The 14,178-nt window shown below is 32.5% G+C and overlaps 1 protein-coding gene across 1 annotated transcript in view; it reads right to left on the reverse strand.

The window, feature by feature from the left end:
* Nucleotides 1-13,770, reverse strand: part of LOC135836110 (inactive hydroxysteroid dehydrogenase-like protein 1) — a 43,073-nt gene extending 29,303 nt beyond the window's left edge. Inside the window, exon 1 of the mRNA XM_065350732.1 lies at nucleotides 13,273-13,770. Within this exon, the coding sequence (XP_065206804.1) occupies nucleotides 13,273-13,438 (166 nt within the window). The 5' untranslated portion in view covers nucleotides 13,439-13,770. The remainder of the gene's footprint in view (nucleotides 1-13,272) is intronic.
* Between the last annotated feature and the right edge of the window lie 408 nt (nucleotides 13,771-14,178).

The raw sequence follows: 14,178 nt of genomic DNA on the forward strand, positions 1-14,178 counted from the left end.
ATTTTTAATGAAAAGTTTCAAAGTTGAAGAAAAGTCTGTAATATCTAACATAAATTGTTCAGAATTGAATTTATTTTCCAACGAATTATATTACGAGCATTTTTCCATTCCCCCCCCCCGCTGCTATGGTGGACCCACCACCCCCCTTGGTTACAAATACCAGACAACAAGCGAAACAATCCAACGCAAGTTGTTTCGGGTTAAAATTTGCATGGTAGGTGGGTACCATCGAAAGACTTACGCGTGGAAAATTGCAGACCCCCCGGACCCCTCCCTTTTTGAGAAACCTCCGCTTTTCTGAAATTACAATAACAATAATTTTCTCAACCCCATGTGAACCGATTTTTTCAATGTTTTAGTATGTTGTAGACATTCATAAGTGGTATCCCCATAAAAATTTTCAACCCCCAACCCCCTCCCCTCATAATTACTCCTCAAAATGGCGATTTTTTGCTTTTTATTAATGAAAATTGGTATACACAATTTTTTAAAAACAATTTTCGGATGTATTTTTGACCTCTAAATATCATTTTATTCAGGAGGTTCGATTCATATGAACACGACGCCAATATTATACAAGTAGCCGTATTTCAAGAATAGTGAAAATTGAGGGGGGCTGAGGCCCTGGAGGGGCTGTATGAGTGTAAAACAAAATCTGACGCAATATTTGTGCTCAGGGGATTCGAATCATATGAAAACAATACTAATATCACCAAAGTAATTGTTTTCAAAAATGGTAAAATTTGTGGTGGGGGGTCTGGGGGGTCTGGAGGGGGTTAGATGAATGTAGCAGAAAATCTGACGTCATATTCGTACTCAGCGGTATCGAATCATGCGAAAACGGCACTCTACTCGTTAATGGTTATTTTCCCCCAAAACTCTCATTTTCAGAAAAGGGGAGGTTTCTCAAAAAGGGAGGGGTCTGGGGGTCTGAAACTTTCCACGCGTACATAAGTCTTTCAATGATACCCACCTACCATACAAATTTCAACCTGAAGCAACTTGCGTTGGATTGTTTCGCTAGTTGTCTGGTATTTGTAACCAAGGGGGGTGGTTGGTCCACCATAGCAGCGGGGGGGGGGGGGGAATGGAAAAATGCTCGTAATATAATTCGTTGGAAAATAAATTCAATTCTGAACAATTTATGTTAGATATTACAGACTTTTCTTCAACTTTGAAACTTTTCATTAAAAATGTGAAAAACGTAAAATTTATGTTTTCTGGAGGGGTATTTACGAAATTTGAGGGGGAAGGGTTGCTCCAAAACAAATTTTGATGAGCTCAAATTGTAGATCTGATGTCAAGGAACAATTTTTGTTGAATAATTTTTTTTGTACGACCCATAGATTAGGAGATACACGAATTTCAAATGTTGGGGGGGTGGACCCTCGGAAAAGGGGGAGGGGGAAAAATAGGCATACAAGCTAAATTTATTCGCTCTAGTGTGTAGAACAAGAATCAATCATAAAATTGCTTTCAACATGAATAGCGAGCGGGAGCTTTTTTTTGTGAAATTGAGACCTGACTATAAGTAGGTACCTAAGCACTTTTTTTGATAATACATATTTTTTTAAATACTCAATTTCACCTAAATGTTTATGTTCATTTCATAAACGTCTTTAATTAGATTATTTTTTAATGGAAAATTTAATACTTAATTTGACGAATCTTCCAAGAATAAATTTCTACATGGTACATTTTAATCTCCCATGTTGCGCTTGAACTCCTGTCTGGCTATAGATACGAATATGATACCTAAAATATTTTGCAACATAGTAGATACATCACCTATCTATCAAAGTATCTACGCATGGGCAAGGTGAATGGTAAAATTTGTTTCTTGCTGATAATGAATAAAATGAGCGATTTCTTGCAAAAAGGACTAGGCATTCGCTTAATTGTGCAGCATATACTTACTTACACATTTTAATAGGTAGATAGGTATAGTGCTTGTTTTATTAAAAGACAAATTTTTTTAATTAGATAAAGTACAGTAGCTCTTGCAAATAATGAACGGATTTCGTTTGTTTTCTCCAACCATAGGCCTACCTAATATGTCTACCTACCTACTGATGAGTCGATGATAAGCATGGTATAGATTTTTCTCAGAAGTAAAATCTATGTTGCCTTTTGTATCTCTCCTTCTCCCCCCGTTATTCGTTTAGTGAGAGGAAAATTTTTCAAGATCTCATAGAAGATTATTTGCAGCAGTTTTTTTTACTGTCACTTCATTTTCATAGATTTCCAAGATTTTTCATGTGCAGTGTTTTTCTCATAGGTACTTATTGAAATTGAAATTTTGAGAAAAATAGTAAGTATAGGTGCAGTACTTTTTCAAAATTACAGGTTGGATCAGGGTATATTTCAAGGATTTTTTGGAGCTGAAAAATTCGTGCAAATAGAAAAATATTTTATATCTACTTGTTAAAAATTTTCAATCCTCCCTCCCCCTCCCCACCGTAGAAAACAACGACTGGCTACATTTCACTCATTTATAGATACCTAATTTTTTTGTCATGGAAACGAAAGCGAAAGTTCTGTTTTTGACACAATAAGTAGGTACTGTGAATTATTAAGTGAATTAAATTAGCGATTTTGAATCGTTGGGCAAGTGACGGATCCTTTAAACGTAAGTAGTTTTCAATTTTTTTTTCTGTTTTCAATCTTGTTTTCAACTTTTAATTTTTATTTTTTTTAAATTTTCAGAATTTTCAATTTTAATTTTCAACTTTTGATTTTATCTACAGAGTGTACGATTTCAATTTTCGTTTTTGAATACATTTTTAGTATTTTCAATTTCGTTATCAATTTTTGATTAAACTTTCAAAATATTCTATTTCACTTTAAATTTGAATTCTATTTTAATTTTTTTTTATTTTTTGATTTTAGTTTCAGAGTTGGGTATTCTATTTTACTTAATACGATTCAATGTTTAGACCTTTTGAATTTCATTTTCAGTTTTGATAATATTATTTATTATCCAGTTTTTTCTTTTTTGTTGTAGTTTTATTTTCACATTTTTTCCCAGAGTTTTCTGTTTCATTTTCGATTTTTAATTTTTTATATGATTTTACAAATTTTCAATTTTACCCAATACTTTTCAATTTTATTATTAATTTTTGATCACATTTTCAAAATTTTGAATTCAATTTTTAGTTTTTGATTTCAGTTTCAATGGCTTATTTTACCTTCAGTTTGTGATTCCGAATTTCATGTTTAAAGATTACAACTTTATTTTCAGAGCTCTATATCTCTATGTTTCTGCACTTTCGGAGTTTGCGTTTTCTCTCTCAGTATCTATTTGATTTGATTTTTTTGGGAGGAAGGAAGGGATGGAGGGGGAGGGGGTAGTGTTTTTAATCGCGAGATTATTACACCCCTACATAAGTTAGTTTCGAGGTGTAGGCTGTGGACAAGACATATCTAATGAGTATTTGCACAAATCTATACTTATACTTAATTCTTCACCGCAAAACGATTTGGGGTTTCCTCAATAAGCTACGTTGAAATAATGATTATCTAGAGTTTAGCGTGCAGATGCAGGAGCAGAAGTACAAGCTCGACAGTGTTTTTACGGTGGGCTGAAAATTGCATCGCTGGAACACATCAATGATCGATCATTTCTCTATTTTGAAACTGGTTTCTCGTTTCTTTTTATGTCTTACAATTAGACGTAATTTTTCATAATATGTATTATCGCAACCAACACATTTTTACCAAAGTAATTTTTAATTTCAGTCGGTTTGATACTGTTAAAACAACGAATTGAATGTTTATTCAGCAATCAGCTTTTGCGTTGATGTTGAATATGGTATTTCAGTTGGTCACAGTGAATATAACAATAATGATAACACATGATTGATTATTAGGATTGGGAGATTACAAATTTCACCAATCGTATTCATCTATTTCTGGTTGCCAATCTACATTTTTAACAAAAAACTTTCCTAGGGGTACTCGATCGTTATCAGGGGTGCTGTAATGGGGGTTTTGTGATGAGTAACTCATCAAATGAATTTTTGGGGGGGAAGTAAAAATTTTTTCATTTTTTCTCTTCCCCCCCTAAATTGATCTCATTCCCCCCCCCCCCCCAGTGAGAAAAAATATATAATTTACTATGCAAAAATTTATAATTGCTCGTAATAATATCAAAAAATTTTCTCCCTCGCTTCGCTCGGGTGAACCATTGATTTTTGCTCCTTGAAATAAATACCTATTCAAAACCTTTCGCTCGGGCTAGATCACTTCCCTTTCCTTTGACCAAAGTAAGGGGAAAGGGAAAGAAAAATTGACTTCTCCTATCAAAAATAATGATGTTTTACTCTTGAAGAATTGCAAATTTTGAAAAGCTTCAGCCCTCGCTTCGCTCGGGCTTTTATATGGTATTTGATTTACTCTCCCAAAGACAAAAAATTTTGAAGCCACGAAAACAAAGTGTATACCTCGTACATCATCAGAAATGGTATTATTTTGCACCTCATATTATTACTTTTTAGCGGCTTTCGCCCTCGCTTCGCTCGGGCTAGATCATTCTCCCTTTCTTTTTTCTGACCGAAGTTGGAGGGTAGAAAAATTGACTCCTCACACCAAAAATAATACTGTCTTACTTCTCAGGAATTGTGAATTTTTAAAAGTTTTTCCTCTCGCTTCGCTCAGGCTTTTACTCCTATTTTTAAAAATATAGATAGGTACCTAAGTATATTATAATGTACATCATTTTTGAAAATTTTGAAGCAACGAAAATCAACTGAATAAAATATGACTTTGTTTTACATGTTGAATTATTATTAATTTTTCACAGCTTTCGCCCTCGCTTCGCTCGGGCAGATTTGAATTATACTTGATACTCTAGTTTTCAAACATTTTCTAGAATGGAAAAAATTAACCCAAGAAATTTTAAAAACATATCTACTCCATTATTGAAAAATTTCAATTACACTTAAATAATTATTCAACATTTTTTTTCCAACTTCCGTTTTTAAAAAATGGTTCGAACAATCTCTGACCAATTAGTTGGGAAAATTTTTGTGAAAGTATAGGGGGTAAAGTTTTACTGAGAATAGGGGGGGACTCATCAAATGCTCAGGGGGATCACAGCACCCCTGATCGTTATTGAGTTTATTAGATAGGTAGGTAGTTACTAGTTAGTTTCAAACAGTGGAATACGTAATTTAGAGTTGTTTATTCTAATTTTCCTTTTAATGTGTACTATTTCAGTAATAATTAAATGTTTTTGGTTGGCTGCGTTTTAGTTGGAGCGGCAAATCTTCGCGTTAGAAGCATAAATTGGTTATTCCTTACCTAGTCACTGTTCATTGTAACATCGTAGGTACCGAATATTATCGCTTTTAAAGCAGTCACGTGTAGAATAAGAGATTTCGAAGAAAAATAGAATTGTAAATGACCAAAGAATAAAATTTTCCATCGTGATTATTCTTTCCTTCAAATCAATCCGATGCTTATGTATACGTACCTACACTCGAATAGCCTATAGTTCGTAACCCGAAGAAACTTCAATGCACACCTGTTGCATTACATGATACAAAATCTCACCAGTAGGACGACCGTAGACGTTTCATTACACCACACAATGATGTAATTAGCATGTATCAAATGTACCTATGTACACAATGTCAATCCGCGTACTGCATTTTAACGATTATCGGTTAAATATGAGTTAATACTATGACTAACCGCGCGTGGTCATGCGCTTCCATACGACTTAGAAAAAAAAATCACCATTTCATTATATTTCGGAAATCGGGTCAAATATCAGCGTTCATGGGTCAGTAACATGGAGGTCTGGTAACGAGCCGACTAAATTAATTCTATTTATGAAAATTTTATGATAATTTTGTAATCGATTCGAATGCTTTGTTTCTTTCATTCTTTCTGTATATTTTTTTTCCTTTCGCGTCAATCACGTTGCATAACGAAATCAAGATTTTTCTCCATGGTGCAGTGACACTAATAAATGGAAAAATTAACCTGACGTACATATAAGTAATTTGTATGTAACTTTGTTTAACTGTAATGATGCAGCTAGTTTAATGGTTCTATGCAATTTTTAATAACGTATCTGGGTACCTTGAAATTTATGACCGAGGCAGGTTGTTGACTCGTTCCGATAAGATGGATTCCAGACAAATACAGTAAATTTCCACACATCGAAATGTGAACAGGTGGGTATATGTGATTGAGGGATTGACTTTTCGGGTTGATATTTTACGTCAGTGAAATTATTATTATTATTATTATTATTATTTGAATATATTGGGAGTGAATATTGAGTTTTTCGAAAAATTTAGTATTTTGGATTTTGGATTAGGATTCAAACTTTTCTTATCTGAAAATTTCCATGTGCAAAATTTTGATCTGAAACATTATGGACTGGCAAATGGGATGACAGATTTTAGGAATGATTTCCACGAGTCACAAAAAAGAATCAAATCGAGAAGTTTGCCTTCTTTATAGCTCCACAATTTACATTATGAATATGCATAAGTTGTGTATAAAACTTTACACAAGAGGAGTATACTCGTAGGCAGATATATGTATACCCATTTTGTTTCACCTAATAAAAATTTTTCGCATAGGGTACCTATCACTGTGAAAAAGACATTAAACGTGGTACGATATTTCAAAAATTTATATACTTTTCGCCATCAACTTAAATACCCATCGCTGAAAAATATTCTTCCCCTCTCAAATTCCGTTGATGCCTCTAAATATGTATGGTAGGTATTTATCGTCGGGAGTTCAAATAATAAAATTGTTTATTTTCACGACTACACGTTTCCTCATTGGATTTTATTGTGCTATTCAATGCCATTACGTTTAATGGAACTGGTTTAATTGATAAAATAAACGTTATTTTTATGGATATAGGTATTTTTTTCCAATATTTATTTAGATCATTTCGCAAAATTTCTTTTTAATACGAGTGAGTGAAGAGTAAATTACACAATCTAGCGTATAATGTTGATAAACGTAACGCGGATTATAAAAACCTTTTAACGAGTAGTAAGGTACCCACGGAAATGAGTTGTGAAAAATTATATTTCGAAAGTGTTTTCATATAAAAATTGGTAGTATTGCCAAGTTTTATGCACGTTATTGTAATACAAATGTACGCTGAGCGACCATAAAATTCGATCATTTCAATATTAATGTTGATAATTTTCAAGTGTTGCATACTTACATTTTTTTAAATTTAATTTTCGATTTCAAATAAATATTTTGAAATTTGATAATAATTTTTTACAAGCTATAAAATTGAGTTAATACTTAGTTACCTTGATTAATTTGGGAAATATTTGAGAAGATTTACACTCAAATAGGTACCTATCTTTTCAAGTATGAGTAAATAATGCATCTTTTCAAAATATAATTTTAAAAATAGAGCGGAAATTAAGCAAAAATTTAAGGAATTTCAGTTAAAATAGAACAAAAATTGCTCAAGATTTTGTTAAAAATATTCTTAAATTAATTAGAAAAATTAAAGATTATCACGCAAAAAATGCCCAAAATAGGCTACCTATCTAATAAAATTTTGCAAAAATTGCTTTAGTTACTCACTCATTATGAAAAATGTAAAATTACAGCATTAAAAATGACTGAAATCCATCAAAAGTCGATGAAATTTCGATAACTTAAAATTGAACGAGATCCAGCAAATATTAATCAACCATGTAACGTTATTCAAAAGAGTCAAAATGACATAACTACCAAATTTGAAAACGACTAAAAATTTATAAAAGAGGTACCTATCTCAAAATTTGAAAGAAAATAATATCAAAATTGCTGTAAAAACGATGCAAAGCATATTTTTCGAAACTTTTTTATAATAGGTGCATCTAGGTGCATTATAAGACTATCGAAAATTAAAGAAGCTGATTTTTCACGATTTTTTTCTACTAAAAGATGTGGTCAATTTTGATCTAGTTTTTTTTTCACGAAAGACACTCCAATATTCCATCAATCTGAATTTAGACCAAAGTCAATTTTTTCCACGTTTTACATTTTTAAATTTTAAAAATTGAATCGTGCCATTTTGGAAGCTCTTCATTGTCTCCATTTTTGGACAACCCACTGGGCTAAAATTTATTTATAGATTAATTATCAACTTAAAATACCTACTAAGATCATATTAAATTTCAGTAAAATTGGAAATCTCGGAGGTTTTTTTCCATACGCAGGGAAGTACATTTTTCCGAACTGAAAAAACCTTACTCAGACTGAAATTCTGTCAGGGATAAGATTTGAATGTTTATGACCGTAAAAATAAATGTTCACTTTTTTTTAGATTCCAAATTTTTCGTACCACAGGAATACGAAATGCCAAGTCAGCTTGTATCGCTGATGGTTGCAAAATACCACCAGTATCATACTCGCACATTCGCTTACAGTTACAAAAGGATACCTAGACTTACCCACCACCCAGTTCTTCTTTCGTTTTAATTTTTCCTTCTTATTTTTTTCACCGCACGACGGAGCTGAGTCGGGACAGAGAAGAAAAATGGATACGAAATTGTAAACCCGTACAGAAGAGCAGATGATTCCACTGATTGGTAATCCATTTAATCGATATTGAGCTCGTAATACGTGAAACGTGAAAATCAAATTACACATCGTACATACGAGTATACTCTACTCCATAAGTCGTAAGTATGGTGTACGTAGTACAGACGTACCTCTACCTACATGAAAACTGTAAAACACGCTTTTCGTTTTCGTGTATGGGACATTTGAACTCTAGCTTTCTCTCGACGAAGCAGCGTAATTCACGTGTATGTCAGGTTTTCTCCATCCATGGTTTTTATACACAGAAATGGATACCTACCTCACACATCATATTGCTATATGTATAACCTGAGCTGCAGGAGTTGTTCAACGCAATATCTACCGAGCACAAACACGTGAAATATCTGTACTTTATAATTGTTTTATGTAAGCAAATGAACGAAGTCGTTTAACTAACATTGAATTAAAAACGTATTTAAACGTCGTCGTGTGTTTTAAAACGCTCGTAAGTCGTAATTCGTAATTCCAAACTTGTATCGTATTTCATAAACAATGTAAAACATTACGCAAGCTTCGCAAAGTGCTCGTCTTGGGTTCATTCGAAAAAGCACCGAATTCGGATTTGAAATAGTACGAAGGTAGGTACCTATAAAAATGTCGTACAGTTTCCAGATTGTGAATATACACTGTTAAAATTAGCTGGAGCGTGTGAATTAGGCAGGATTTAGATAGATAAATTGTATCATTTCATCACGATGCGATGATCATGATCAGCTCCGCGAACATGTACCTACTCTTACTGCACCTTATATATATTCTTGGCAGATTACTCAGCTATGGTATGGTATGTACGTAACCAGCAGATTTTGTTACTCTACCAAACCAAACCAGTTTATCGAACGAGTATATAGTTTGGTAAAAATAATTCCTTACAGACGTCTCTCGAATCAAACGATATACCTATCTGTATCTAGCTAGCTAGTAGCTACTAGAGCTGCGTATGTCGTGTTCATTAACGTGTATTTTATTCAAATTTTGAACTCATTCCCCAATCGTCCCAATAAGTATACGAGATACAACTTCACAATAGTTTGCACCATCATCTCCATAATAAAGAAAATACCCAAGTTTTCATTTCGATTGAATGGCTACATAACCTTATATCTACCGGTCCATTCCATATATACACTGCTCTCTAACAAATCGTTTTCCTTTAGGTAGGTAGGTAGGTATACGTTGACATTTGAAAACTGGGCACGTCTATGTAATAATCGTTGTTTTTAGTTCTTATACGTTGTATGGCATGAATGAAGTTCAAAAAGGATAAGAATATTGTTTTCTACAAGTTCTGAATAGTTATTAGTAAACTTGCAGCTATTATGCTGCGTACCTATTTTTTGACGTCGTAAAAAGTCCCTGTAAGTTTGTCTTACATGAGCTTTGCGATTGTGTTAACATTCCCTGTAAACGGTTGCTCATTTTAGCAGGGTTTTATTTTTACACCGAAATAAGACGTCGGTTAATTTTTTTATTGCTTCGAATATGATGTTATTTTTTCATTTTTTTTCTCTCTCTTGACTCTCTTTCTTTCTTTTTAGGTGCCTACTATTTTTTTTCTTAAATGTTAAAAAGAGCTTAGTTAGTAAAATGTGCTTTGATGAGTTGGTATTTTCAGTGTAGGATTTATCAATGTATTTTGGGGATTATATTTAGCATTGAAAAAAATGTTTGAAATATTTTTCTCGATTCTTTTATTCAGCATAAGTACATACCTACTTACCTACCTACGTTTCAAAATTTCGCCATTCTCTTTTTACTGGACTTGAGAGACTACGTTTTTTCCTTCTTATTGTAGGTATAGATACCTATGTAGGTATACCAAAATATAAATAGATACTTATTTTTTCAATAATAGATAATACCTAAATAAATTCAAAATCTATTCAAAAATCAAAATCAGTTTTTGAAAATAAATTATAGGTAGATATAGGTACCTAATTATAAAGGATGACTAATTTTTATGGCAAATGATACTTACCTAGAATGTCCGACTATAACTCTGTCTACCTCCTCCTGTTATTTCAGATGCACATTTTTAGTTTCAAATTCCGATTTTCGGAAATGTTAGATTTTTTCACTTTGATGCGTTTCTAAAATAATTCTTAAATAATCTTTGATTTTCGGATGATATGACAATTTGAGCCATCACTTCTGTTTGAAAATTTATTTACACATTAAAAAATATATTTACATCGATGATTTACCAACAGAGTAAAGCAATAAGTATGTATATTGGTAGTTTTAGGTACTTGCCTAACCTACCTACCTACCTACCTACATCCAGATTTTTTAAAAAACTCCCTGAAAAATGAGGGAAGCAGTACGTTTTGTTCGGTAACGAGCCAGCAGTCTTCTTTCATTAAAATTACAGATGGTATTTTTTTTTCAAAAAATAATTTAAAAATTTCATTTGAAAGATTTGCTTATAAAACTAAAACACTTTTTTTAAAATTTTAAATACGGTTCTGAAAAAAAATTGAAGAAATTTTGATGAAAATTATTTCTAAATAATTAACATTTTTAAGACTGATACATTATACATTTTCTTTTCAAATTTTGATTTTTTAAACAGTGTAAGAATAAAGAAAATATTCGGCTTTAGCCAACTGAAGTGGATAAAAGCCATAAAAAATAAATTTTTACCATATAATTACCCAAATCTTACAAAAAAAAAAAAAAAAAAAAAAATTTAAAATTGTGAGTACCTGACTCATTCTTTCTATGCATGTCATTATTAGTTTTCAGAAAGAGAAAAAACACTCCTGGAATGACCACATTGCATTAGAATGACTGTAGAACCACCTCCTCCAATTGTCAAATTGAGATACCTTCCCCCGCCACATTTCACAAATTGATTTTCTTTTAGAATTCACTCGTTCAGGCATAAAGGAGGTATCTACATAATAATTATTTCACCGAACTTTTTTTTGGAAAAAACCATCGAGCCCCCCCCTCGTACCAGAAAAAAGTATAGAGTGAAATTCAATGTTCTGAAATTTTTACAATAAAGAATGTGATACTTATTGAAAAACATGAATGAAATTGGAAATTTCCTAAATAATTTTTCGTAAGATCTTAAGTCAGAGAAGAGGGAGTTTAAGACTTTAGAAGGCACCTACCTATTTGGTAAAAAAAAAGAGTAAAATTTGAAGATGGATAATTTCATCACAACACTTTTTATCGTAGCCATAGGATCAATTTTTGAGTGAGGTGAGGGGGGTGAAAAACTCGACCACCTTACTTTGCCTCATATCAATGCTGGTTATTGACAGCTTTTGTCATTTGGTTCAAAATTTTATTTTCCATCGTTTTTGGTTTTTGGAAAATCTTGGTCTACCATTCATCTTTGTGAAAGTAATTTTTCCATTGTATTTTACATAGGTGCCTAAAATAAGTAGGAAATGATTAATTTGGAAGTATGAGGATCAGTTTCTTAAAAATTAAAATAATTTTGCTGGTAGATACATACTTTTTTTTCAAATTAAGACGATCACTAAACAATCGAATAAAAAACGATTCCATTCTCGCCGCAATTGTATGAAATGTCCTCAAATTGTTCAAATAAATTACATCTGAAGTTGTTCTTCTTTTCAACATTTAGGTACCTACATTTAGTATTTGATAATGATTTCAAAATATGCCTTTTTTCAAGTTAATAATTCAATTTGAAACAATAGAAAATAAATGTGGGAGGAATGGGAGGCTAAAAAGATTAAATTAGGTCGATGATTTGAATTTTTCAATCATTTTCACCCAAATGCTTGTGCCAGTGCCTTTACCTTAAAAGATTAAAGATCTTCAAGTACCTATTTTAAGTTGCAATCATTTTTTTCAATCAAACTAAACGCGTCAGAGTGGTGAATTTTTTGAAGTGAAGAGCAATAAACCGAAAAAATGGCATACAGAATAAAGTGCAAGTGAATGACTCGACTGACTAAAAGTAAAAGCAGGATATTCATCCAATGAAATAATTCGCCAAAAAAAAAAGGCAAACTGTCTGACCCCTGCGCCCTCCTCCCCTAATCAGGTCCTCTTGCGTTTTGCAGCATCCAACGCCTCCAACGGTCTCGAGCCCATAAAATGGTGTTTTGATATTAGAACTACATACCTTCAGCAGAAGTCTTTTTCAAGAGTTGTTCATCGTTGAAATGACGAATTGCAATGTGTTTTTTTTAACTTTTCATTTGAAAAAGAAGTTTGCAATGTGTTCATAAAAGCTTAAGTTATTTCTTTGCAAAAGCAAAATAGGTAGGTATACTTATCAATTAATCGAAACTTTTTTGAGAATGTTCTGATTGTTTTTCGTCAAACAGATTCTTAATAATTGGAAAAACTAAAGCTGTGTAAGTAGATATGAAAAAAGTTCGAAGATACCGGGTGGATATGAATTGCACCAAACAGCACAAAAAAACTAATACCTACGTGTATCTACCATACTCACTAAGAAATAAAAATCAAATCAATTATAGGTATTTGCACTCGTCCATAAAAGTAATTTTGAACTCCGCAAAAACTTTCACAAAGGACCAACTTCCTTTATTCTCAGAAAAAGATATCATTCTAGCGATTAAATTCGAAAGTTCGTTGCTCAAAATACGAGTATACATCATCGTACGTACCTTCTCGTACATAATAAATCCCAGGAAATAAACCAAGCAGAAAAAAATCATTAAAATAAAATCAAATTACCTGCCCACGATCCAAATTTAGCACTCAAGTCGACAGTGGCAGATTTCAGGAATGGTAACACGTGCGCTTTTAATCCAATCAAAAGCTCCCATATGATATCCGTTATCAACCACAAAAACCACGTGAAGCCAACAGCCGCAAAAAATACTAAAGCATGAGATGTCATTTTTACACGACGGATTTTTAAAAAATATTTTTCGAATCACATACACAAAACTCAACACTTCATATCGTTAAAAAAGGAACACAGTTTAGGGTATTCACATCCCTTAAAACTTTATTTTTTCACCGATCAAATCGAGTAAAAAATTTCACGATGTGCGAACAATTGAAGCGAGTTTAGGTATTAACGCGCACATATCGGTTCGCGGCCACTAACATCTGTACGGGAATTAAGAAGTAAATTAATCGCTGGGAGAGTGGTGAGAGAAAAGTAAGTATATTTACGTCCGAATGTTGTCTAGATCCGCGTATGATCATAGCGGCTATATTATCGCGGTAATGAAAGAGTTCACGGTGCATGCGAGTCGCTTTAATGCTTTTAATTTATTCTTTATATTCCGGCAAGTGGATAGTTTACAAGTTACAATGTGATAATCAACGTTAAATGGTATCAACTTGACTATAAAGGAATGGTAATCCGCGATCCTCATTCTTTTGAGAATAGGAAAAAATGATCACAAAAGCCATCCTGAGGCAGTGTTCATATTTGTAGACAGTAGGTAGGTATATTTATCAAGTGTTTTGAGCTGTGTAAAAAATTCAAAGGGCAGTTGCCAAACAATTTTGTATAGTTTTAAAAAATGACATCAGACATTGCAATATAGGTATATAGGTACAAAAGTATTAAAATTTACTTTCACAAAAAATATCAAAAAATCACAAATCTACCTACTCAGGAAATAG

Source organism: Planococcus citri, chromosome 2, assembly GCF_950023065.1.
Source record: "Planococcus citri chromosome 2, ihPlaCitr1.1, whole genome shotgun sequence".
NCBI lineage: Eukaryota > Metazoa > Arthropoda > Insecta > Hemiptera > Pseudococcidae > Planococcus > Planococcus citri.